The sequence below is a fragment of the Buteo buteo genome, chromosome 31 (genome assembly GCF_964188355.1).
Source record: "Buteo buteo chromosome 31, bButBut1.hap1.1, whole genome shotgun sequence".
Lineage (NCBI taxonomy): Eukaryota > Metazoa > Chordata > Aves > Accipitriformes > Accipitridae > Buteo > Buteo buteo.
This window is the reverse complement of record NC_134201.1, coordinates 1,161,485-1,187,760: the sequence shown is the minus strand read 5'-3', so window position 1 is coordinate 1,187,760 and position 26,276 is coordinate 1,161,485. Positions and strand designations below refer to the sequence as shown.

The 26,276-nt window shown below is 56.9% G+C and overlaps 1 protein-coding gene across 1 annotated transcript; it reads right to left on the bottom strand.

Annotated features, from left to right (window-relative positions):
- Positions 1-5,027: 5,027 nt before the first annotated feature.
- On the bottom strand, positions 5,028-19,519 carry LOC142025978 (scavenger receptor cysteine-rich domain-containing protein SCART1-like). The gene is given in 19 exon segments (XM_075018727.1): positions 5,028-5,377; positions 5,591-5,743; positions 5,949-6,032; positions 6,468-6,563; positions 7,101-7,238; positions 7,526-7,561; positions 7,982-8,296; positions 8,385-8,447; positions 8,911-9,225; positions 9,583-9,897; positions 9,984-10,310; positions 11,268-11,579; positions 11,932-12,240; positions 12,390-12,688; positions 12,732-12,828; positions 13,583-13,679; positions 17,825-17,896; positions 18,437-18,472; positions 19,451-19,519. Coding segments are annotated over 19 exon segments (3,390 nt in total). The 3' UTR covers positions 5,028-5,120.
- Between the last annotated feature and the right edge of the window lie 6,757 nt (positions 19,520-26,276).

The following is a 26,276-nucleotide window of genomic DNA, read 5'->3' as shown; positions in this document are numbered from 1 at the left end:
AAAGTGTGAGGGCAATGGACTTGAATAATTTTGTCATTGTTTAAATCCAAACCTTTTTTACTTGGCATAAATTAAATTGGTCTTCCCCAAGTGCACTCTTCTTTGCCTATGACAGTAATTAGGAAGTGATCTCCCTGTCTTTATCGTGACCCATGAGCTATCCCATCTTATTTTCTCCCTTTGTCCTTTTGAGCTGGAGGTGTGAGTGGGCAGCTGGGTGGGTGTCTGGGTGTTGGGCAAGGCTAACCCACTACAGGACAGCAATCGCAGGACTGCTGTGTCCAGTATTGGGCTCACCAGGCACAAGGAAGACCCTGACAGACTGGAGAGAAAGTTGCAGAGGCCAGAAGGATGGCTGGGGCCTGGAGCACATTGTGCACAAGGAGAGGCTGAGAAAGCCGGGGTTTGGAAAAAATCCCTCAGAGCCAAACACTGGAGCAAGGACCCAGGCCAGCTGGTGAGATCTCTATCAGTGGAGATTTTCAAAATCTGTGGAGACAAGCACCTGATCTAGGTGGAGGTGTCTGAGAATGGCCTTGGCTGAGAGTCTGGCTGTGGCAGGAGCTATGGGACTTGATGTGTAACGAGTGTTGGTAGGAAACTGGTTCCCTTTGTATTAGTAATGGCAGCAGAGCTGGGTATCCTAGAGACCTGGAGGAAGACAGGGGTGACCATGCAGCAAAGGTCCTTCCTCAGGGTTGGGCTGTATGGCCACTCACTCTCTGGCTCTTCTGTGTTCATATGATAGGTGATCCCCAACACTGACTGCATTTGCCCCTTCTCTGCCCCCACCAGCCCCACGCCCCAGGGCAGCATGACAGTCCTGGCCCTGGAGCTCCTCAGCCAGCTCTTGCATCTCTCCAGCCCCCTTCCCCCATGCCAGCTGGGTTCCCACTGCCTGCCCTGTGATTGCAGAGTCCTCCTTTCCCTGTCAATACCTGGAATTAACACTTTTGCATAAGTCCACCTGGGCAATCTCTCACTTTGTGCAGCTCCAGTCACACTCCAGGCACACGCTGCCCATGGAGATACCCTGGGATATCCAGGCAGCTACAGATTCCCCTCCTGGAAGGCGTCTTCTGCCCTGTCACATGTGGGAAAGGACTGGGTTTGTACCTCAGTGACCACTCATCATCTCCACTGTCACCAGGCACCAACAGGTGAGTCCTAAGTCCACCCCTCTAGCAGGTCACAAGATGACAATGAGCTTTTTGCCCTTAAAACCATGGATCAATAAACCATTTTGAGGTGCAGTATCTCGGGCCTGTTCCTGACACAAGGCTTGGAAAAACAACCCTACCATCAGGCAGTGCACAGGGAAGATCCCTTTTCATTACAGAGATGCTACGAGGGAGTCAGCTTGGACCCAGTGTTACAAAGACACATTTTTATATGATCTTCCAGGTGAGACAGAAGAAGTCCATGCTTCACATGAAGTACAGAAAGTCCAAGTATTGGTCTACGAACATGAAACCCCAAAGACCAATAACAACAATGATAATAAAACAAAGCATGGGCCTAGTATGGCAGTCACTTGTGGAAAAAGACTGGAAGTTTACTGGTATTGAAAAATGTTCGTGATATCACTTTCCTCAGGGCATTTTTGAGCTCCCTGTTCCTCATGCTATAGAAGTGAGGGTTCACAACTGGAGGCACCAGTGAGTACAGCACTGCCACCACCAGATCCAGGGATGGGGAGCAGATGGAGGGGGTGTTCACATAGGCAATCATGCCAGGGCTGACATACATGGAGACCACTCAGCCCACAAGTCAGCAGCCCTAGCCAAGAGAACAAGGACCTCAGTTCTGGGTCCCAGCCCTACCAAAGCCCTTGGCTTTCCCCACCACAGGCTGTCCTATACTGGCCTATGTCAGTGATCGTTTCTCTGCAGATTTTAACTCTCCCCGGCACTGCTCCTCCCCAGGCCCTGAGGGCCTGCCCTGCCCACCCAGGGCTTGGCTGTGACGTGGGCAGGGCTGTGGGAGGGCTGTGTGGGCTGCCTCTGCTGAGCCCTTTCTTGGAGGAGAAGCAGGCAGCTGTGCTGGACCTGAGCCCAGGTCACTGCCCTGCATCCTAGACCCACCCCACCCACCATCCAGGGACAATGCTTGGCAGCAGAGTGTGCCTGGGAGGAGACCTCAGGGAGGGGATAGACAGCAGCAGCACGCTAAGGAATCCTTTCTGGCTGCACTGGGAGATGTGGTGTGAGGGTGCTGGCCCAGGATAGGTGTCCTTTGGGACAAGAGCCACACTGCCCTGGTGGCTTTCCAGGGCTAAGGGGCTGAGATTGTCCTGTCTCCAGGTGGAGATCCCATACCACCTGGGAAGCACTCTGTGCCGGCAGGTAAGGGTGTCTGGGCTGGACAAGCATGGGCAGGGCTGTGGGACTCCCAGCTGGAGTTTTCCCTCCACCATCCTTCCACCATTGCCGCTGACTTGAGCAGAGCCTCAGCTCAGGGAACCTGGATCTGCTGAGGTCAGGCACAGCCCTGCAGAGGTGGGACTGGTGGGGCTGGTGCCCACCTCTTGTTCCTGGGGTGTTTGGTGACTCCGTCAATACTCCGTAACTACTGTGCTGGTAGGATCATGGAGTTGCAGGTCTGTCCACAGCCATGCACAGGCAGGGAGGGCCAGGAGATGGTGCCTCGGCTGCTCCCCTGGCAATAACACCCACAACCAAAATGGGGCATGAGACATGGAGTTTCACTGCAGGGTGCCCAGCACCCTGGTGAGACAAAACTCAGAGGAATAAGGCTGCTCTCCTATGGGCTTTAAACAGCCAAGCTCTGCCCAGCATGAGGGCTGCAGTGCTGAGACTTGGGGTCTTACTGTGACCCCCCTCAGGCAGGTCCTCAGGAACTGCAGGAACAACCACAGATTTGGGACAATCTTGCTTTGCTGCAGAGAATGGACCCAGCCTGCAGGGCCAGACTGCTCAGGTCCCTAAATGCCATGAAACAGGCTATTCCAGCTCAGGCGTGCTGCCCCCTCAAGCACACACAGGCCTGTGGCTCATCTCCCCAAGGAGGAAGAGGAAAATGCCTGCCAGGTGCCAGAGCAAGGGAGAAATATTACCCCTGTGGGAGGGCAGAGCTGGCAGTGAGGTGGCACAGGACAGGCACTGGGTTCCTCTCCCCAGTCCCCACTTGGGGCTCCTTGAGTCTACATGTCAGTGTCCATACTGCCCATAGTCCCCACCATCCCACGTTCAGAAGTTAACACTCCCCCCTTCTTTACTTCACTTTTGTACCTTACTTCTCTGAGATGCAGGGCTGGAGCTTGCCCCCATCGGAGTTTTCCAGGGGATGGAGGCTGTGTTTGCAGTGCCCATGTATGTCACCCATCACCGTGGGTGTCTCACTTTGGGAATGCTGCTCTCCCATGGGGTCTGCCAGCAGGAAGGCTCTGGGGTATGGGGCTCGAGGGATGTGTGTGCCTGGGCTTCTCCCAGATCCCCCCAGGATCACCCCAGGGGTGGAGGAGCTCCCGGCAGGGAATGGGGCAACGCTGAAGTGGGAGAGGATGTTGGTGACAGCCGCCTCCTCCCCGTTTCTCCTCTAGGGCCAGATCCTGCTGCCTGCAGCAGTACTGAGCTCCAGCACTGCAGGGAACCCTGCCACAGCCAGCCAATGCACCTTCCAGCCCGCAGCAGAGGAGCCCTTTGGGAAGTGCCAGAGGGGTGTGGAGACCCACCAGCAGGACCAGGGAGAGCAGTTTGGGCACCAGGTCCTGCCGAGGTGTCAAACCCTTCTCCCCGCCCGGTTCCTGCATAAGAGGTTTCTCTGCCCATGGGTGCTGGGGCAGGTGAAAGCCACAGCCGAGGGAGAGGGACCCTGGCTCTGCTCTCAGCAGTGCCTCTTTTAGGGGAGGGACACAAAATCTCCCTGGCCATGGAAATGTGCCCACGTGAGCATCCTCCCAGATGAGCCCTTCTCCAGGCCAGGGACAGGACCATGGCTTCTGGCTGCAGCACACATCTCTTGGGGATACTTTATCCATCCTCCCAGCCCTCCAACAGTGCTGAGGGAAAGGTGCCCCCATCCCCCCTGTAATGAACGGGTTAACTTTGTTCATGAAATCACATGTGGGAGTAGGGACATTCTTCGCTTATCTAAAACCTGTAAAGGTAGGGACATTCTTCACTTATCTAAGACCATAAGTATCCAGTTGAGTAGACAAGTACATACTGATGATTAGCATGAATGGGACTAGAGTCACCTAAAGAACAGCTGAGGAAGACTTCAGCCTTCATCCCAACAACCACCAGAAGGCAGATTGCGACCACCCAACAACCGATGGCACAAGATACCGAAGATACCAGCCAGCCGTCACATATCAGGGACTAAAAGACTGTATAAATAAAGAGACTCTTCCCCAGTTTCGGTGGGAGCTTGTGGCGGAGCACTGTCTCCCCGGCTGCCCAGCGCTGTTTTGCTCTTTTATCGCTTGCTAATAAATTCAATCTTTTATTTAATACAAATTGGCTCCTCCAATTTATCACGAGCGTTTATAACAGCAGGAGCAACTCATGGAGACTGGGGGCCTGGCAGAGCATGAGGAGAGGGAATCCCAGCCCCGTGTGTCCCAGAAAGCGGCTCTGCAGCCTGTGCTGGGGCAGTGGGGAGCAGAGCTGCCTCCTAACCATGGTGGGAGGTAATCCATGGGCCATCTTCCCCCCTGGGGCTGGCTGGGGTGTTCAGGGCAGCTGGGAAACCCTAGAGTGAGGAAATGGGTGCTCCCACTGCGGTGCATCACGGGACCTACCAGAGAGCCATTTTGACTAGAAACTGCCTGTGGCCAGTAGGATGGAAATGTCTCTGTCAGCAGGATTATTCCCCAGGGACCATGGGCTCTCGCTGCTCCACAGCCTGACCCCAAGACTGCTGTCCCTGAGACATGCCCATTTCCCCACCTCCATGACTTTGTTCTCTGCTCCTCCTGATCAGTCTCAGGAAGATGCCCTGACACTTGGGCAGGCAAGCACCAGCTCCAGGTCAAAGCCCCCAGAGACTTTTATTGAGAACAAAGATGATGCACATCATAAAAACGGGAATAAAAATAGAGGAAACTCCAGGCGGTTTCTGTTGCCCATGGGCCAAGGGACATGGTTCCCAGGTGCTCACGGCTCTGCCAGCTCCACAGACCTCTTCTCCCTCCTGGCTGCACCCAGCTGCACAGCAGGGATGGGCTCTCACGGCCTGGGGCTCTGGGACTGTTGTGCACAGAGCTCCGGTGTCACAGCCGTTGTGTCCTCAGGGGGATGTGCCAGAGACACCTCTTCAGCATCATCATAGCCCATGCTCCCCAGGGACAGGGGCCACGTGTCTCCTTCAGCTCCAGGGACCCCAGCACTTCTCCAGGAGCGCAGGCTGGCCCCTGCAAGCAGCAAGGCAGGACAATGCAGTTTGGCCCATGGGGTCTGTACAGCATCTTCCTCCCTGCTCCTCACCACATTCAGCTCCTTCTCCTACACCTAGACCCTCCAAGGAAAACTCCTGGGACAGCAGGCTGGGGTCTCAGGACAGCAGTGACTTGGGTGGCACCAGGGGTGGCACCCCAGGAACCAGCAGTGCTAAATTTCCCTCTCACCTCCGGGTGCAATCCTGGGCTCTGCTCCCTCCTCTGGCTTCCTGGGCATTTCCCTCTCTCCCTGCCCAGGGGCAACATCATCCACGGGATCAGAAACCTCCTCAGCATCATCATAACCATCCGCTGGGTCACCTCTGGGTGGGACAAGAACATCTGAAAAGAGAGGGGAGCTGGCTACAGTGAGAAGATACATCCTGCAGAGCAGAGTGACAATGCACAGGGACACAGGGCTGAGACACGGGTATTGGCAGCACCACAGGAGACCCCCATGTCCTCCCCATCTCCAGCGGTGACACGGAGTGACACCTCTGTCCATCACATGTCTTCAGGGAGATCAACTCCTTCTTGCCTCTGTTACCTGGTGCTGAGCCCAGACCATCCTCCTCCTCGCTGACCCCAGGGTAGGGCTGCAGCTGGGTCAGGGACTCCTCTGAATAGGAGCCTGCAGAGATGCACAGTGGCTATAATGAAGTGAGCCCCACTGACCTGGCTCGTGGTCAGTGCTGCTGGGGAAGGGGGACCCACAGAGCTGGGGCTGCGTGGGGAGGAGGGCTGGGAAATCAACCTGCCTCCCTGGGGCAAACCCTGTCTCAAAGGTGCTCCCAGAGCTCCCCTAGGACAGCCCCTTCCCTCACTCCACAGGTTTCACTTAGGGTGCAGGGGCAGGAAGAGAGGGGATGTCCCGCTGGGACAGGCAAAGCTGTTTGTTTGGGAGAAAGCTCCCCTTCCAGGCCCAGGACCTGGATGGTCTCCCCACAGACCACGTGGCCCCAGTGTCACAGGGACCATGGGCTGGGGGGCTTCAGGGAATCAGCCTGGGGTTGGGGCCAGGGGGAAGGGTCCTGCAGATGTGCCTCCAGGGAGGACCCACACCCACCTGAGTGACCAAACCTCGCCTGCTTCTCCCACACTGGGCTGTAACCGATCTCCTCGTACAGGGCCTCAGGGAAGGGCTCCTGAGCACTCCTGGAGCCTGGGGACAGAGGTAGGGCTGGCAGAGGGACAGGCAGAGGGGCAATGGGATCACACTGCGCTGCCCCAAACCTGTTTCTTGGGCCAGCCCAGGACTGGCCCAACGGCACAGCCCCACTGCACTGTCCAGGCACAGCTGCCACATCCCCAGTGAGGGCAACATCGCCGTGGAGATTATCTGGGCCTGACACCACGGGGATGGACCCTTCTGCCCTGCACTCCTCCCATCATCTCCCTTGTCCCAGAGTCCCCCCAGCACTACCCAGAGCATTGCCAGCATTGGCCATCTCCCCCCTGCTCACATCTCTCCCAGCCCCGCTCTGCCATTTCTCTCCTCACCCCATCACTACCTCCCCCCGCCTCTGGGCTCTCTCCACCCCTTGCTGCTGGTGCCCCACAGCCAGGCACTCAATGGGGTGGTGCATGGGACAGGTGGCAGCACACGGTCTCAACCCCCAACTCTGCCTGTGCCCCTCACTGACACCCCGCAGGCCTTCCCACAGGTATCTCCTCCTGGGACTGCTGTGGAAAGACCAACCTCTGCCCCCAGCCCTGGTGCTCAGTGCTTGCCCAGCCAGGAGGGCCAGGAGCAGGCAGAGAAGGGCCCCCAGGATGATGCAGATGATGACGGGCACTGAGACTCTCCCGCTGCCACTCAGACGGCCCCGGGGGGAATCTGTGTGGGCAAGAATATGGAAAGGCCAGCACCAGGCCTGGGTGAGGTAGGAAAAGCACCATTCCTGACCCCCATCACACAAGGAAGAAGGGCGTGGAGGGCCCCAGGGATGAGCGATGGAGAAGCTTCTACCCCGATGAGTAAATGACAACCTTCCCTACCCCCCTCACCACCAGACCAGTGCCTTCTCCTGGGAGTTTCACACCCCAGCAAGGAGCCCCTTCCACCCAGCTGTGGGTCACAGTCTTGCCCTGGGGATACCCAGCCGCAGGGGGAAGACAAGTTACCTGCTCGGGGTGGGACTGCTGCTGTCCTGGGTGTAGCTGCAGAGGAGGAAAAGGAGAGCTGGGCTGAGAGGGTGGGTGTGCGGGTAGCGGGGATCCTCTCCCCCAACACAGCACATGTGTGTCTGTGTATGTCCCTGGCACATCCCACCCAAGTTGGCTCTCCTGTGGTGCTACAAAGAGAGGGCAGGATAGGGCTCACTGCCTCTGCTCCGGGTGGCACGCAGGATGGCACAGGCAGCCCAGGGGATATCCCTGGGGCTGCAGGGCCGCACGGGCAATGGCCAGAAGACATCCAGTTCCACCGAGGCTGCTCCCCACTTGGCACCAGGCTCCTGCACTCCGCAGAAATGTTCTTCCTCTTGGGAGGTTACGGGCCATGCCAGGACGAAGGGGGCAAAAGGCCTTCCCCGGCACCCTGCCAATACCTGAGCAAGGGGTCCCAGCCCTGCCACTCACCTGAGCAGTTCACAGCAGCATCTTCCTTGTGCCGGCAAGCACCGCCATCCCCAGGCCGGGCCCAGCAGTCCTGCAGAGACGGCTCTGTCCCACGGCACTCCACCTGCTCCAGCCAGATGGGGCCCGTCCCCTCCCCAAACGCAGCCTCATGCAGGGCAGACACCGCGGGGCCACAGCCCAGCTGCCTGCACGCCACCTCGGCATCCCGCATGTCCCAGGAGTCGTCGCACACCGTCCCCCAAGAGCCACGGTGCCAGACCTCCACTCTGCCCGAGCACCTGTCCTCACCTCCCACGGCACGAATCTTCTCCCTGTCTGGAGAAGGCAAAGACCTCCCGTGGCACGGAGACAGCAGGCAGAGCCCTGCCAGACAAGAAGCATCCACAGACAAGCAGCTCCCTACCTGTGCAGCTCGTGGAGTTGGGGCACGGGGAAAGTGGGATCGAGGGCGTTTCTGGGCGTCTCCCTGAAGAAGGAAACACTGCGTTGAAAGGGCTGGTTTGGGAGATCGTGCAGAAGAGAGCAGGGCTGAGCTCTGCTTGTGCCTCCCTCTGCCATCTCGATCGCGGCAGCAACTGAACCCTGGTCATTGAGGGGACAAGCACAGGACTGTGGGGGGACCCCGACTGCTCAGCCCCAAAAGGTCCCTGTTTAACAGAGCAGCAGGAGCGTGTCTGTGGAGGGGAGGCTCTCCTGAACCCTGTCTTGTCTCTTCTGAGACCTCACCTGGAGATGCTTCTGCCTCCCCAAGGTGCTGCTGGCAACTGCTGCTGGACGTGTGTGGCTGTGATCACTTTTCTGCCACCAGCAGCAGAAGGGACTGACATGGAAAGGAAAAGCCCCTCCAAGCTCTTTCTCTATGTTTGGCCATACCCAGCAGGGAACAGGAGCTGGGGTGGCACTGGGGTGCCCAGGTGGCTCAGAGTTACCATTACAGGTGATGTGGGTCTCCTCTCGCAGGTCTTCACATGACTGTGGGTTCCAGGGAGCAGAGGGACACTGCCAGAAGGAGCTGGTTTTCTCCCCGCACTGCACGTAATCCAGCCACGTAGGGCCAGACACCCTCCCATAAGGCAGCTGTGTTTCCAGGGATCCTCCATCCCCGCAGCCCAGCTCCTTGCATGCCAGAGACACCGTGGCGAGAGTCATCGAGTTGGAGCAAATGCTTCCCCATGTCCCGTTGTAGAAAACCTGCAGGCGCCCAGAGCAGCCATCACTGTTCTCCAGCCTCAGGGCCACGAACTCTGGGGAGAAAGGCACCAAGGGGGAACAGGCTGGTCTGGGGCAGTGGGAGCCAGGACACTTCTGCACCCCCCAGGCCCTTATCTGGGTAGGGCCAGGGCCAGCACGTCCCCCTTGCACCCAAGGGCAGAGAGAAGTCCCTGATGGACAGACACCCCTGCCCTTCCTGATAACCCTTGGGGATGACTGAGACCCCCAGCGACCCGCAGTGGGACTGACGGTACCCGTGCATGGATGTCCACAGGACATGCTCGGGCAGGAGCTCAGAGCCAGCCAGGGACAGCCTTGGCCATGCCCGTCTCTCCTTGTGTCCTGGCCTCTGCAAGAGCCAGGCTCCCGCTACAGCTCCCACCACAGACCTGAGCAGATGACTCCCGCGTCCTCTTTGTGCCCGCAGTCGTGCTGCCCCCAGGGCCTGGCAGGACAGTCCCAGAGAGCAGCTTCGGCCCCAGAGCAGTTCACGCCATCCAGCCAGATCTGCCCAGAACCTGCCCCGAACTGAGCGGAGCCGACTGCCTCCACTGCCCCTCCACAGCCCAGCTGGTGGCAAACGACGGCGGCATCAGACAGGTCCCAGCCATCGTCACAGACAGTCCCCCAGATTCCCTGGTAGTAGACCTCCACTCTCCCAGCACAGCGCCCAGACCCGTTCACCAGCCGGACCCTCCGGCTCCCTGTAGTGGGCAGAAACCCCAGTTGCTGTCAGGGGCCGGCTGCCCACCCACCCCATCACCTGGGGGGCCCGTGCAGCGCCGCTCACCCCAGCAAATGACTCCCACGTCCTCTGCAACCCCTGCCGCCGGTGCACTCTCGGGCAGGGAGGTGTTGCAGAGGGCCAGGTTGGCCTCGTGCCCTGCACACCGGACCCCTCGCAGCCCCACGGGACCCGTCCCTCTCTGAGGCTTCGGGGGGTTGTAGGCTGTCCCTGCCTCTCCGCACCGCAGCTGCCGGCACACCACGCTGGCCTCCTGCATGTCCCACTGGTCGTCCAGGACTCTGCCCCACGTCCCATTCTGGAAGATTTCCACTCGTCCGTCGCACCGGCTCCCTCCACCCACCAGCCGCAGGGATGCAGATTCAGCTGGGCCTGGGGAGAACAGCCATGCCCCAAGCCTCAGCAGCAGAGAACCCAGAAACCTGCAGTGCCTCTCAAAGCTGTGGGACCTCACAGTGTCCTGAAGCTCACCCGCCTGGCCCCAGCCCTCTGCAGTGAGCTTCAGGAGCAGGTTTCCACAGGATTTGTTTCCCAGTCCCTGAGCAAGACACTGTCTTTGCTTTTGGTGGGGTAGAGCCACTCAACACGTCCCTGCTGAGGCAGATGGGGCAGCTCCCACAGGAGGGAGAAGCAACCAGTGCAGCTGCCCAGGGACAGGCAGTGCCAGGAAAAGCCTTGCCGAACCTCAGCGCTGACACCGACACCGTTGAGACACAGGGCACGGCACACACATCTCTGCCCCTCTGCATCCCTGGGGATCATGGGCTGGGAGCCTGTGTCCCTGGCAGGGAGCAGAGCGAGAGGGGCCTTTCCGATCAAACAGGACAAGTCTGGGACTTGCGCCGACTAGAAGCAAGGGCCCAACCCTGCTCTACAGCTCATGTCCCAGGTCTGCTGCTGCTGCTGCTGCCGCTGCTGCTGGGGGCACCCGAGCAGCCCCTGCGGGTGTGGGATTGGGCTCTGAGAAGGACTCTGTGGGGCTAGGACAGGGCTGTCTGCAGCCAGAGGCACGGAGCAGAGCCCCACAGCCCTGTCCTTGACCTGTCCTGCAGCACAAGAGCAGAGGAGCCCAGGCCTGGCAGTGGCCCCGAGGCGTGAGCTGCTGCCCCAGGGGCCAGAGACACCTCTCCCAATTCAGCACTCGGCTCTCCCACATCAGAGCAGTCAGTCTGAGCAGACAAAGCTCTCCAGATCACTGCTGGTGAAGCCAGGGTTTCTCCAGGGAGAAATTCACACTCACGCTGCCATGGGGTCCCCTGCTTTGGGTGGCCACGTCACACCCAAGGGGCAAATGGAGTTAAGGCAGCATTTTCCCTGAGCAGCACTCACCTGAGCAAATGACAGCAGCATCGTTCCCATGGGAGCACAAGGCCCCCAGAGCAGTCACCGGGCACTGCCCCAGGTGCCCTTCAGTCCCATCACAGTGAAATGAGTCTCTCCAGAAGGGGTGGGTGGCTCTCCCAAACTGACCTGGCCTGGGAATGGACTCGGCAAACCCGCAGTCAAGGTGACGACAGAGAACGTGGGCGTCCAAGAGGTCCCAGTGGGAGGCACAGAGGGAGCCCCAGGTCCCCAGCACCTGGACCTCCACCCTCCCCTCACACGCTGTGCTGCCATTCTCCAGCCTGAACCCTGTGAACTCTGGGAACAGAGAAGGGTGAGAAAGGACAGACTTGTGCTTTTGCTCCCTCGGGAGGTAGAGGAGAGGCCAAATGGACGCCTTTCCTTTCTCCTCCTTCTGCACAATTTTAGGGCTGCAGACAAATATTCAAGGTCAGGTCTAATGGGGCTCTGAGCAACCTGATCTAGGTGAAGATGTCCCTGCTCATTCCAGGGGTGGCTGGACTAGATGAACTTTAAAGATCCCTTCAAACCCAAACCACCCCATAATTTTATGATCACCCCTTCTGTCCTCCCTTCCAGCACAGTCCTTGCCCTGCTCTCCCATCCTCAGCACACCCCCCGTGTTGAACACCCCACCCTGAGTCCTTACGTGTGCAGGTGACACCGGCATCCTTTGCATGGGAGCAGGGCTCATCCCTTGGGGATCCCCTGGGGCAGGAAGCAAGAAGGGATTCATTCCCCACACACTGCAGCTCTCTGTCCCAGATGGGACCATCCCCTTCTCCAAAGTGAGCTGCCCTAGCGACAGGCAGGGCTGTGCCACACTGCAGCTCCCTGCAGACCACGATGGCAGCTTTGGGACCAAAGTCTGAGTCACAGACGGTTTTCCACTGGTCCCCGTCACGGATCTCCACTCGTCCTGAGCAGGGGCTGTCGCCTCCAACCAGCTGGACAAATCCTGTAGCAACCAAAGACCCCGTGAGTTCCCAGAGGCCTCTGGCAGTTAGTTACCTGACCACAGACCACCTAATCTCCAAAGTGGCTGCAGGCAAAGAGCCCCACAACCATCCCAGCAGCTCCCACTGGGTGCCGATGGCACAAACACACCAGAGCCCTCCTGCTGCTCCTCAGGCATTAGCACGGCTCTCGGGGGCTGCCTCCTCTCCCAAACTCCCAGCTGCAGGAACCGCTCATACAAACTGGTGCCATCCTGCAGACCCTGGGCTGCCTGGCACCGGCCCCAGACACTGCAGCACCCAGAGCACTTGAGCCCAAGGAGGTGGGCCGAGGCACTGATGGCTGCCACAGCCTGCTCTGCACCACCAAGCTCGGAGCCAGGCTCAGGAACCCCTTGGAGCCACGGGAAATGCACCCCATTCCCAGGTGGTTCTTGGGCCATCGGGGCACTGCTATTAGAGGGGACAGGGCACAGAGGCGGTGCAGGTGTACCTGCTGTCGCTGTCTTCACCAGCCCCCAGCTCCAGCACCTGACTGGGGAGGGGGTCCTCAGCCAGGGCCAGAGTACGCTGCCAGGTGTGCACATCCCCTGCCAACAGCTGGGTAGAGGGCAGGAGAGCGGGTGAAGGAGCAGCCCTGGGTTGACACAAGCTCCCAGTGCAAGGACGGGCACCAAGGAGAACCAGAAAGTGCTGGCAAATCCCCTGTGGCACAGGGCAGGCAGGGGCTGGGGTAGGCAGGAGAGGCTGGGCAGCAGGTCAACACTGTCTGCACAGGGTTGTTTCCCTGTGGGCTGGCTCTCATGGGGTGAGCCTGGAAGAGGAATGAAGTGGCCATGGGCCACCCTGTTCTTCTGCCCCAGCCCAGCACTCCTCCCCTCTAAGCAGCCCCTCTGCTTTGGGGAACTCATGTCTGCCAGGGGACACAACCCAAAAGTCCCCGGCCACCTTGGGCCTTTCCTCAGGACTGTGGGCGGCCATGTGAGCTGCTCTCACTGCCTCTGCCATGGTGAGACCTGGTCCTCGGTGCTGCCAGACAGGTCCTGGCTGAATGGGAGGAGAAAGATGGGAACCAAAGGAGACTGCGGAGCAGGGCATGGCATTCATCTCCCAGCCGGAGGCTCCGATGGAGGGTGGGCTGAACCACGGCCCAGGCCAGGCAGTGGAGAGTTCACCTGGGGCTTTCCTCAGGGACCAGGGAAACCAGCAATGACTGTCACAGCTCGGCAGTGTGCCTGGCCACACCAGGACCTGCTCCAGTACCCCTCCGTTGTTCCCTGAGGGTGCAGCCAGGTCCCTTCCCCCGTCCTGGCCACAAAGGTAGGCAATGGGCTGGCCCCTTACCTGAACACGTCACTCCAACATCCAAACCGTGATCACAGTACTCTCGAATCCATTCTGTGTCTCTGCAGTCAGACAGGGCAGACTCGGTGCCATCACACTGTACGCCAAACATCCAAATGGGGCCAGATCCTGGCCCAAAGTGTGCTTCCCCATGAGCTTCAAGAGCAGATCCACAGCCCAGCTGCTTACAAACCACTGCAGCATCCTTCATGTCCCATAAGTAAAAACCACACACAGTCCCCCACTGGCCCTGTTGTTTCACCTCCACTCTTCCAGCACAGCGCCAGCTGCCACCCTCCAGCCTCACCTCCGCAGCTCCTTCAAACACCAACATGGGACCAGTCAGAAGAGCACCGAGCCCCAGACTGCAGGTCTGGGAGCCCCCCTTCCCACACGGAGTCACAGGCACCAGCATGGGAGCCCTCCCCCTTCCACGCTGTCCCCCGGCCACTGTGGGAGCCCCTCCTCTCCCCACAGGCTGTGCAGGCTGGGAGTGCCCAACGCCAGCCCTGCTGGGCCATTCACCATCTCACAGCCCTTGGCACCTCCTTCCACTCCAACAGCCCCATGCCCATGTTCACCTCCACACTGTGCCCCCAGGCCCTGCCCAGGGCACCATCTCCTCCCCAGCCCAGCACACCCTGCACAGCCCCGTGCCCCCAGGCCCACACCTTCCCCTGCCCACCACCTGCCCTGGCACAACCCAAACCCACACCACACCCCGAGCTTTCCATGTCCTCAGGGAGCACCGAGACAACCCCAAGGATAACCCCAACGCATGTCCCCTCCTCGCCCCTGGCATCAGCCCAGCCCCCGCGCTTGGCCAGGGCCCCTAGGAAGGAAACTTCTCTGCCACCTGTGGGTGCAGACAGCCCTGTCCCCTTCTCTCCGTGGGGCACAAACTGCCTTCCTGGGGTTGGGGCTCCCCTGCAGCCTGGGGGCAGCGAGCAGCACACAAACCCTCCAGGGCACCCTAGAGATTGACTGTGCCCTGGGGATCACTGAGTGCTGCCATCACCAGCTGGGAAACCACCAGCCTCAAGGGTAAAGCACTGGGGAACAAGGGGTCCCAAAAGGGTAACCCAGGATGGGGTGTCTATAAATGCAGCCAGGCACGGGCTGCCATAAATGCAGACAGGCCCAGGGAAAGGCAGAAGGTCCATGGGCTTGAACACCTTCTGACCCTTGTCTCAGGGAAGCCTGGAAAGGAACCGCGTTCCCAGTGGGATCCCCATGACCCCACTGGGCCCAGGAAGTGGGATGAGGGAACCGGCACTTACCCCTGCTCAACTGGACCCAGAGGAGAAGCCACAGCACCTGCGGGAACACCAGTCCCTCTGTCCCCATCCTGAGAGTCCTGCCCTGCCGGCGCAGCCCTGCTGCACCCCACTCCCTGTCACGGCTCCCGGGAACTCACGGGGACAACAGCAATGGGAGGGTTATATATCTCTGCTAATGCCAACCCAGCTACAGGAGGAGCCAATCGAAGCAGCAGCACCTTTTTAGACATTATCGGGAGCCATCTCCCCTCCGACACAGCCCAGCCCTCCAATGAACTTCTCCAGTGCCATTCATGACCATATATGAGAGATGGCTCCGCTACAGGTGTCACGTCACTGTGGTGGGGGGCTGTCACAAGACAGGGCCAGTTGTGGGGGGGGAACAGGTTTTTCACCCCCTGAACTGTGCCATGTGGACTAGGAGCACTGAGCATCTCCTGCACTGGGCACATCCAAGAGACCCGGGTGCGAGTGTCCAGCCACCCCTGTGCCATGGGAATCACAGGGCTGAGACTGCACCAGGGGCTGTGTCAGGAAGAAAGAAAACAGCCCCTGCCCCTGCTTCAGACCCCACTCTGCTGGGAGCAGCAGCTGGGAAAGGTCCTTGGCCAGGGAAAGAGCTCCATTCCACGAGTGCTGGCTCATTCGTCCCTCCCCGGAGAGCCCCATGGTGGGTCCCTCGCAGAAGCCGGAGATGGAGCTGGGACATGTCCCTGCCCAGCAGCAGACATGCAGCCCAGAGGCTCAAATGTGTCCCTGACTCTCGGCATGTCACCGAGGGGCCGTTATTCCCCGCGGGTGGCTCGGGAGCTGCAGCCTGCAGGTGCACAAACCACAGCCCACGTGACCTCGCAGAGCTCCCCGCGCTCCGGAGGAAGTCTGTGGTTTTCTCCTGGCGCCGTGCCCAGGCACATCCCTGCGGTGCCCCCGAGCCACCCCTACCCCGACTGCTCCAGCCAGGGCTGCAGGGGCTGCTCCTTCGGCCTCGCAGACACGGGGCTGAGCGCATCCCGTCCCTCATGATGCCCCTTTGATGCATGCGGCCGCTCTGTACTGAGCCCCACGGCCATGGGGTGCCATTGGGGATGTGACCTCACACCCTCCCATGGCCATCTCTGTGCACTCACAAGTTACACTGTCACACACGTGTCGCCTGGCGTGCAGGCGTGGCGACCTGGTTCAGGAACGGCGACCCCCGTCCATCAGCTTGCGGACACCAATGTGGTGGACAGCAAATTGCGTTTATTAGTGGTCGACACAGTGTTATATACCTTTGGTTTACGACGCCACTTCCGTCTGCTTACATCGTAAATTAAACACTATTGGTCATTAGGAGAGGGGCTCTAACTTTTCGTACAACGCGAGATCTTCCGACCGCCAGGCCCTAATTACCTACATTTCCCCCCTCCCTATGCGTCGTTAAATTAGTTAAATTAATTAAATTAGTTATAAAAATTATATTAATATAATTAGCAAAAATTTTTAGTTTTATAAAAAGTCTTAAAAAATATATGTAATATATATTATAAATCTAAGTAGAAAACTATATTAAAAACTATAAACACCATAAATTAGTTAGTTAAGGCAGGTAAGTAAGGAAGTTAAGGGGTAAGTCAGGAAATTATTAGGGACAATGTTAAATAAATACATTGTTAAAGCATTTGTTGGTGCTCTACAAACATGATGTTAACGCTTTGTAGTCGTTTTTTGACAAACGACACGAGCTTATTCAGTATACAGGGTCCGAAAATCAATGTCAGCAGGATTATTGTGACTGGCCCTATCAAGGAGGATATCAGGGTGGTTAACCACGGCGAACGGTTGAACCATGATTCGTACCAGTTTTGTTGCGTCTCCCGTTCTCTTTTTCGCTTTTCCAGTCCTTCTCGCAGTTTAGCCATGGTGTCTAAACATGGTGTCACGTGTATGCGTGCGCTGTGTATGGGCTTCCACTGATGATGGTTCTTCCAAAAAGCTGCATTTTGGTGGGGCCTAAATATTATTTCGATGACGTCAGAAGCTCCCACACAAGCCATATGCCAGCTCTTTGCCTAAAAGCTACTCCAGCACCGGTGAAATCCCAAGCTCTTACACAAGCCATGTGCCTGCTCCTGGTCCATCTGCCACTCAGCCACAATGATGTCATCTACAACTGCCACTTACCTCCTTCTGGCTTGTCAGGTATTCAGGCACCGCTGACATCACAAAGATGTTCACGAGCCATGTGCCAGCTCCTGGCCTATCATCTGCTCAGGCACCAGTAGCCTCACAAGCACCTACACAATCTATAAGCCTGGCCCTGGCCTATTAGCTACTTCAGGCATGAGTGACCTTATAAGAACCTGTACAAACCATGGGCCTTCTCCCGGCCTATGAAGCATTCAGGCACTATGATCTCCCAACGCCCTACACAAGCTTTTGGCCTTTGCCTGGCCTATCAGCTACTTGGGATTCAGTGACCTCACAGCCACCCGCACAAACCACATAGAATCATTTAGGTTGGAAAAGACCTTCAAGACCATCGAGTCCAACTACCAGCCATGCCCACTAAACCATGTCCTGAAGTACCCCGTCCACTTGCTTTTTGAATACCTCCAGGGATGGTGACTCAACCACTTCCCTGGGCAGCCTATAACAATGTCTGACAACCCTCTCGGTAAAGAAATTTTTCATAATACCTAACCTAAATCTCCCTTGCCGTAACTTGAGGGCATTTCCTCTCATCCACGTTCCTGCTCCAGCCCTGTCAGCTATTCAGGAAGCAGTGACCTCACAAGAACCTACACAGTCCACGGGCCTGCTCTGGGCCTATCAGCTACTCTAGCCAAGAGTGACCTCACAAGCACATATCCCCCTATTTGCCATCTACTGGTAGTTGAGGTATTCAGTCTCCAGTGACCTCACAAGCACCTATACAAGCTTTGCACCTGGTCCTGGCCTATCAGCTACTTATGTTGCTCACCTGGGCATTAGCAGCTACAGGCACGCTTCTCCGCTGCAGAAGAAGTCTTAGCTCCTCTTCGGTCAGAGGAGCCTGGGGAGAAAGGGAGGGTTAGGGACATGCTTGGGTGCACTGGGGTGTACTGGGAGGCAGGGGAAAGCAAAGGGATCCTTGGGGAAGGTGCCCCTGGGGAGAAATGGGCTACATGAGCTCGTATGGTGGTGCACAGAAAGCAGTGGGGGTCCTGGGGAGGGGGCCCACCCGGGTGTGTGGCTGTGTACTGGGGTGTGCTGGGTTTTAATGGGATGGATGGGAATGCAATGGGGGCCCTGGGGAAGGGGCCCTCCCTGGGAAAGCACTGTGGTGCAGGGTGTTCTCTGGGGTTGCACTGGGGCGCACTGGAGCACACTGGTATGGCCTGGAGTGTCGTGGCCATAGAGGAAGAAGGTCTGGGGCCAGCAGAAGTGGTCTAGTTCAGTTCAGTGAACCTTGTTCCTAAATCCGACTGACTCCTCTTGTAGAGAGAGCATGAAAGCTCACTGGGATGTCCCCAGTCCCAGCAGGGGATGGGAGCACCAAAGTGCCCTCCAGTTCCCCAGACTGGAGGCCCTCCAAGTCCTCCCCACTACTTACCCTCATCTCAACTTCTCCACTTCCTTCCAGGAGTGCCTAGGGAAGGAGAGCAAAGGAGTGATCTGGATTGGACCTTGATGGGGCTGTAGGTGGGGCAGAGGTGTCCCCAGCCCCCCCCAGGACCATGGCTTCCCCCTGGTCTGAGCGGGAAAATCCCTTCTGCTCCCCCCAGCCCCATTCCCCCAAGTTTCCCCCGGGATACCTGTTCAGGCAGGGACCAGGGGTGGCGATGGAGACAAGGATAGTGTGGGGAATTCAGGGTCTCCAAAGAGGATGGGGGTGAGGTTGAGGGGGGGCCCCCAGACAGTGCACTGGGGTGAATTAGTGGACCCCAAGGGGCTGGGCTGGGGGTGCTGAAGGAGCAGGCCTGCGTGGGATTCAAGTGGAGGGGACACAGGGACTTCAAGCGAGGTGGGTGGTGGGAGCAGAAGGAAGATGGCTGCAGAGGACAGAAACGAGGGGATTGGAAGAATGTTTGGCAGTGGGGGTTCAAGGAAGGGGGTCTGGGGACGATACCGCGGTGGACAGGATGAAAGGCAAAGGACTGAGGGGAAAGGCTGAAAGAAAGGCATTGGGAACAATCAACGGGAGGGCGTTTGGGGACCCTAGATAGGACACAGAGGAGATCCCAGGGAGGAGATGTCTGAGGGCACCAAGAGGATGGGATGGGGAGGCCCAAAAGGGAGAGATGGGGGGGGCACCAAGTCAAGACACTGGTGGGGGTCCTCGCAGGAGTTTGTGGTGAACCTTCCCAAGGAACTCGGGCTCTGGGCACAAGAAGATTAATTGCGGGGGAAGTGGAGGGAAGAGATGGAATTGTGGGAGGGAGAAAGCTGCATTGCCCAGGGCTGGAGGTGAGGGGAGCCTGGGGATGCTCCATGCTTGGGAAAGGGAGAGGCCAAGTCAAGGGGTTTCGTGCTCACCACGATAATTTTGTTCTGCAGGAGAGCTGATGTCCTGCAGCCAAGAGCCCTCCCCAGCCTTGAGCCTCTCCCCGTGGCATTGAGGACTCACCTGAGCATCTTCTGGCATGCACAGCAGGATGGTGAAGAGCAGGGCCAGGCTGAGCACGGCGACCTTCATCTTCCTCTGTGGTGTGGCGAGTGCTGGGTGAAGCTGCAGAAGGTGAGGGGCAGATTTATCCCTCCCGGGACTCCTCCTTTCCCCCCTCCCCGAGAGCCCCCAGGGCAAAGCCAGGCTTGGCAGAGACACCAGCCCTGGCAAGGAGCCTGCCCCTGGCACACAGTTGCCCCCTCCTTCGGAACTGATCCAGCCACCTTCCCTGGCATCGGTCCGGCTTCCCGCATGGGGCAGCTGCATGTGGAAGGGCCCAGGCACCTGGGGGTGGTGAGGGGGGGGCAGCCAGTCAGCCTCTCACAGCCGGACACCCTACGGTGACAACCCACTGCTCCAGCGCAAAACCATCCTCCCAACAGCCCCCCAAAGCCAGATCTCCCCATCTCCCAGTGCCCCTCACCTCCCAGCACTGCCATCTCCCAGTGCCAATCCCCTCCCAGGCCAGCCTTTCCCTCTGGGACTCCCCCACAGATGAGGACAGCCTCAAACCAGGGGTCTCTAGGAGTCATCTCTGACCCCTCTCCAGCCCCTTGGGTAAACAGGGGGCTGGGACTGACCCCTCTTCTTGGGGCACCAGGGACCCCGGGGTTTGGGAACACCAGGAGGCGGGAGGACAACTGGGGGCATGGGCAATGGGGACAGCCAGATGGCTGGGATCTTCAGTCACTGGAGGCAATGGGGAGCACTGGTGAATGTTGGGCACTGGGAGATGAGAGTGAGGCTTGGGGGAAGGGCTGGGGTGGTCACAGTGCCCAGCTCCAGCCCACCCCATTTCCCTTGCACTACAGGCCCCAAACTGGTCCAGTCCCCAGCCATGGCCCCCCCAGAGCAGAGATCAGACAGGACTAACGCCCACCCTGGCCCTCACCCTGCCACTGTGTCCTGGTTTCACCTGGGATAGAATTAACTGTCTTCCTAGTAGCTGGTACAGTGCTATGTTTTGAGTTCAGTATGTGAAGAACGCTGATAACACTGATGTTTTCAGTTGTTGCTCAGTAGTGTTTAGACTATAGTCAAGGATTTTTCAGCTTCTCATGCCCAGCCAGGGCACCTGACCCAAACTGGCCAACAGTGTATTCCATACCATGTGACGTCCCATCTAGTTTAGGAACTAGGAAGGGGGGGGCAGGGATTTTGGCCGCTCGGGGACGGGCTGGGTGTCGGTCGGCGGGTGGTGAGCAATTGCCCTGCGCATCATTTGTACATTTCAATCCTTTTATTACTACTGCTGTCATTTTGTTAGTGTTATCATTATCATTATTAGTTTCTTCTTTTCTGTTCTATTAAACCGTTCTTATCTCAACCCAGGAGTTTTACTTCTTTTCCTGATTTTCTCCCCCATCCCACTGGGTGGGGGGGGAGTGAGTGAGCGGCTGCGTGGTGCTTAGTTGCTGGCTGGGGTTAAACCACGACACACTGCCTGGGGCCACTGTGCCCACCAAGACCACCTGGGTCCCACTTCTGCAGAGTTGCCCGCAGCCGGTGGGTCCCAGTAACCCTGTCCCCAACAAGGCTCTGGCTCCAGACCTCTTCCTGGCTGGCACTTGGCCACAGCTCACCAAATGTCCCTTCAATGCCCTCATCCTTGGCCCAGGCAAGTGCTGTCCCTGAGCAGGACGCGGCTGTCCAGAGGGACACAATGAAGCAGACGCTTGTCTGCAGGCAGCCACTCAGAGCTAATTGTGGGGACAGAGCTGCCCTGGCAAGAGGAGGGATGTTTGTCCCTGCAGCATCTCTGATAAGCCGTGTTTGCCCAGGGCCCGTGGCACCAGGAACCCGTTCTGCAAGCTTGGTCTTCACGAGAGTGCCCGATCAGGGAGACTCTGGTGGGGGTTAAAGCAGCCTGGATGCCTGGGCTCCCCTCCAGCCCCAGCAGCTGGCAGAGGTGGGCAGTGCTGGGGGACCGGGCAGGAGCAAGTCCTGGGGCACCCTGCACACCTGGGGCTCTCCCGCTGCCCTGGGGACAAGCTGGAGCCCAGAGGCAGGGGCATTCCCAGGGAACAGCCTGACCACCGGGGTGTTGCTCTCCTTTGGGAAAGCCTGGTGGCACAGCAGTCCTGCTGGAGTGGGGCTTAGAGCAGCCTGCGTGATGGAGCTGCCTCCGCAGGGGCACTGCATCCCTTTCCCTCTCTCCCCTTGCCTGCCCTGCAGCTATCCCTGGCTTTCCAGGGTGGCTCCTTCACAACACTCCTGTCCCAAACATCACCATCCTGGGGGCCCGGGGCAGCACCCTTTGCCCAGTGTGGGGTCGGGGCAGCGTGGGATTGTACACAAGTGGTTCAGCTCTCCCCTCCGAGTGGGGAGAGCCAGTGGGTGAAGGTGCTGGCCTGGCTTGCACAAGCCGAGCAAGAACTTTTCCAGCAATCCAGAATTGATGGACCTGTCCTTTCCAGTCGTGACGCTCACACGATCTGCCATCACTGCTGTCTTCAAGGATGCAAGTGCCCCAAACAGCAGAGGGAATGGCTGGTACCTCTGTTAGCAGGGACATACTCATAATGAAGACGGGCATATTTTGGATCAACAGGCTCCGGCACCCCTGTTTTGCCTCCCTGTAGGTGCCCACAACTATCAGAACAGATAGATAACAGGAGAGATATTTATTTATGTCTGCATAATGAGAAGACCAGCATTATTACTGGTGGTGTGAGCTAGCACTGGGAGGAGACAGGGCCAGTAAGTTCTCAACTGGGAGACGCAGCACATATTTACTTGCCACTTTAGGTAGCTGATAGTCAGAAGTAACCACACGTAATGACCAGCAAACCCACTAGCCACACGGAGCAAGGGCAGCATTGAATGCATTGGACTCATTGCCCGTCCAGAGTTCGTGGGACATCAACATTACGACAGCAGACCCATGAATACTTGGTAAGGCTGTCACGTTCCTCTGTAAACTCATCCTCTGTTTATTATGTGCTGCAGTAATTCAAGCACCCACACTGTGCTTCCCAATCACCATTCACTTCCAAAACCATCCAGCAGCCCACGTCACATGTCTCAGAGTTAAATAGTGCTCTATTTTAGTCCTCTGTCTATGAAGGTGTGAGGAAAATCTGTTTCTATGAGACACAAGATGAGAATCAAAGGCTGGTGGTAAAAGTCTGGTTTAGGTTTTGAAGTCAGTGCGAGGTTTGACTGAGTTGCAGTGAAGCCAAGGTGTGACGGCCTTTGTTCCCATGATGATACAGACTCCTGTCACGGCTGCAAAGAAAGCCTGTCTGATTTTATCCACATGAAAAGAGGTAAATAAAAATACACTGATAAGTAGTGCATGAGAACTGTACATGGCTCAGATCCTTCTTTGACAATATGTGTCATTTTTTAAGGGTGATGGTTATATCTTTACGGGACACTAACTACAAATAAGAGATGTGTTGTGGATCAGTTGTGAAAAGATTTAAGGCAACTGACTTGAATATTTGCTTTGGAAAGTGCCCAAAGAGCAGGCAGTCAGTCACCTGGAGGATTTTCATTTTGACCGCTTCTGCTTTCTGCGCTATTTATTAGATAGCTAAGTTACACAGTGTTGAATTGGAGAGCATATTTAAGTATGCTGTGACGTTATTTGTATTCTGAAGTGATTTTGCAAAGAATCGATGAATTGTACGCACTGTCATAACTGAGGGATATTGACTTAGGAGAGGTCAAGGCTGCCTTTGAGCTAAATGCAAAGCAGGTGGATAGCATTTGATTGCCACTTAACATGAAAGGTGCTATTCAGGAAGATCCCATCTGCTGGTTTAATGGTCTCTAAAAAGACATGCTCGTGCTTTTGTGATACTAGTGTAATTAAAAAAGTAAAATGTCATGCGTTTGCCCGTTTGACAAAGAGATGGACAAGAGACTTTAAGAGGTTGGTCTAAAGTGTAGCTACTCCTACTTGTGCTGTCTCCCTCCACCTTCTCCGAGCAGGGCTGAGAGCACTTCTGAATTTTCTCTGTTTTTCTTGCAGTCTCTTCTGTGAGGCAGTGGAATTTTTACTACATTTATTTTCCCGATAAAGTCTTAGCATGGTTGTTCTCCTCAGGCTTTGAGCTGCAGTGAGGTATCCCGATGTTGTACAGTGGGAAAGGGGACAAAATGAAAAGTGCCTATACTACCTCTTCTTTGGTGGAAATGCTTGGTTTATCTGTTCATCTTGCATATGTATATAGGGTTGAAGCCTCAGCATTCACCCCAGCTCTCCCCTCTACCATTTGCAGATGCATTTTCCCCAACCTCATTGTCGGAAACCCAGGGATGTAGAGAGAGACCTGATGATTGGTGGGGGTTTTTCCCCATTCTCCAATGGGAGAAAAGGAAAGAGAGAGGCTGAGCTCTCCCTATGGCACAGGGCCCCAAGAGTTCTGATGACTAACTCTTATGAACTGCCCTGAACATAATGAGTTTGGCTGCCCTAAATTTGGGCATCAGCTGTCATTTCAGATGGCCAAAGGAAATTCCCAAGACCCTCCAAGAGGATGCCTCCAGATGCTGCCCTGTCTCTACGAAGTGCTCCATTTGAGTTTGCAGGTACCTGCGCATACCTTTGACCACCTCTGACACCTCAGATGTAACCAGACGTTTGCATCTCACTCCTAGCATCCCTCTCCATTGATGAGCAAGGGAGCTGAGATGAGGAGCTCACATGCAGGTGCCTATTCGGTGCACACCTGAACTGAGGCAAGAGGAATCCCACCTCCTGAGGGTCTGTGGCAGGCATGGGAGGGAGCCGAGTCCCCTTCCAGCACCAGGACAACATATCCAGGATGAGATACCTCCATTGACTCAGCTGAATCCCTTTGCTCAGAGGGGCAAAGGAGCTCCCTGCCTGTCACTGTCTGGGTGTCCTGTGTAAGGATGGAACAAGGAAAGGTGATTCTCATGTCCAAATCTTTTCCTCATAGGAGAAATAACAGTGCTGGTAGTAAGTGTCTCTCCCCAGCTCAGGGAGGGAACACCAGTGATTGCTTCAGCCTGTTTCCCAGCAGGTTCCCCTGGAGCCCCAGGGACACCTGGAGGGAGCCCAGAGGGGGCAGAGAAAGGGCTGCCTTGGGCTGCTCCTCTGCTGCTGAGCTGGGCTGGGCTCCTGGGCTGGAGGGAGCTCATGGCAAGCAGGCAGCACTGCCGAGAGACAGCTCTGCCCAGGAGCAGCTCCTCTGCAAAGCGCAGCAGGGCTGAGGGCACTGCCTGCAGGCACCGAGGGGAGAGGAGTGATGCAGAGAGAGTTTAAAGGCAGTCTGGAGTGAGAGGATGCAGAGAGCTGACTCAAAGAGAATTCTTCACAGCCCTCTGCACAGTAAGCTCCTGGCTGCAGGGAAAAGCTGTGTGCTGGGGCAGGGACTCTGCTGCTGGTCAGGGTAAGTACTCAGCCTGCCTGGGGAACTGCAACAGTGGGGAGAAGCTGTGGGTGGAAGGAGCAACCCTTGGTGGGGCAGGGCAGGGCAGGGTTATTCTGCTACCGAGAAGATGCTGCGTGGGTCAGGGATGCTCACAGCTCCCAATCACCCCCAGAATATTTCAAACAGGATGTTTCAAGCAGAAGAACAAGGCAGGGATTATTATAAAGATAAGGAGCTTTCCTGTGTCTATCTTCTCAGTTTCCAATTCCAGAGGGGTAAGGAGGGAGGAGAGACAAGGAGAAGTGGAAAAGGAACACTCAAATTTCAACAAGTCCCTGAGACTCCTGAACTGCAACTTTGAGTGATCAGTAGGTCTGCCAAGAGCTTCCTAAAATGCCTTCAGCCACTCCCCTGCCTATGGGCACCACCAGAATCACCTCTGCTGCACCTCTCAGGGTTGTTCTGATCTGCCCTTTTCCACCTGCAAAAAGGACCATGCTCCTGCCCAGTGCCCTGCAAACAGGCAGGTTTCTGTAGGGCCAGGGGGAGCGCACAGAGATTGGGGTGGGATCTGTGAGTGCTGACAGGGAAAAGAAATGGCACAGGGAAACACTTCCCAGGAGGAAAATCTCCAGCCAGCAAGAATATAATCAGGGAATGAGATCAGAGGAAACAAAATGCAAAAATGTTGTGGGAGAGAGAATTCAGAAAACTCTGTATGATCTCCTCCAGTGCAGACCCCTTCCTCTGAGCAAGCCCCTTTGGCTCCTCTCCCTCCCAGCAAAGCCTCTGCCCTCAGAGCTGGGGGGTCCAAGGCATGAACCATCTCCTCAGCAGCCAGAGCTCCAGCAGAGCCGTGGGTGCAGCTCTCCAGCCACGTGCCCATTACCCTCTGCAGAGCTCAGGGCTGAGAGCATCTGCCTGGCACTGTTGGTGTCTGGGAGGAGGTCTGAACAGCTGAGTAAGCAGAACTTTCCTGAGTGCCCGGCTGCCTCTCTCAAGCAGACCCTCACTGTATTTTCCCATGTTTCTCCAGTTGTTTGTGTTGGTTTTATTGTTATTTCATTCTTGCTATCAGGCTCTCTAGGAATGGGAGTTTTAGCTGCAGAGTCACACACTGACCTTGTGGGTCCTCCTATGCAGGTGTGTCCATGGAAATGAGGTGTCCCAGCTTTCACCTGTGGGGCTGTAGGCAATGCATTCTGTGGGGCTGGGGAATGAGCTGGTTTTCCCTGGATTAGATGTAATCATTAGGACATTGGCTTTAAGTCTTTGGAGTGGCTTTCCAAGCTGTGAGCTGTCCTTAAGCAAGGAAATCTTTCACATAGCATCTTTCTGTTATCTGAAAGCCCACAAAGACAGGTGCAGAGATGCTACCTATAACTGAGGAAATGCTGTTGGGTTGATGAAATGAGCCGTGTGTGTCCTTTTGTAGAAAG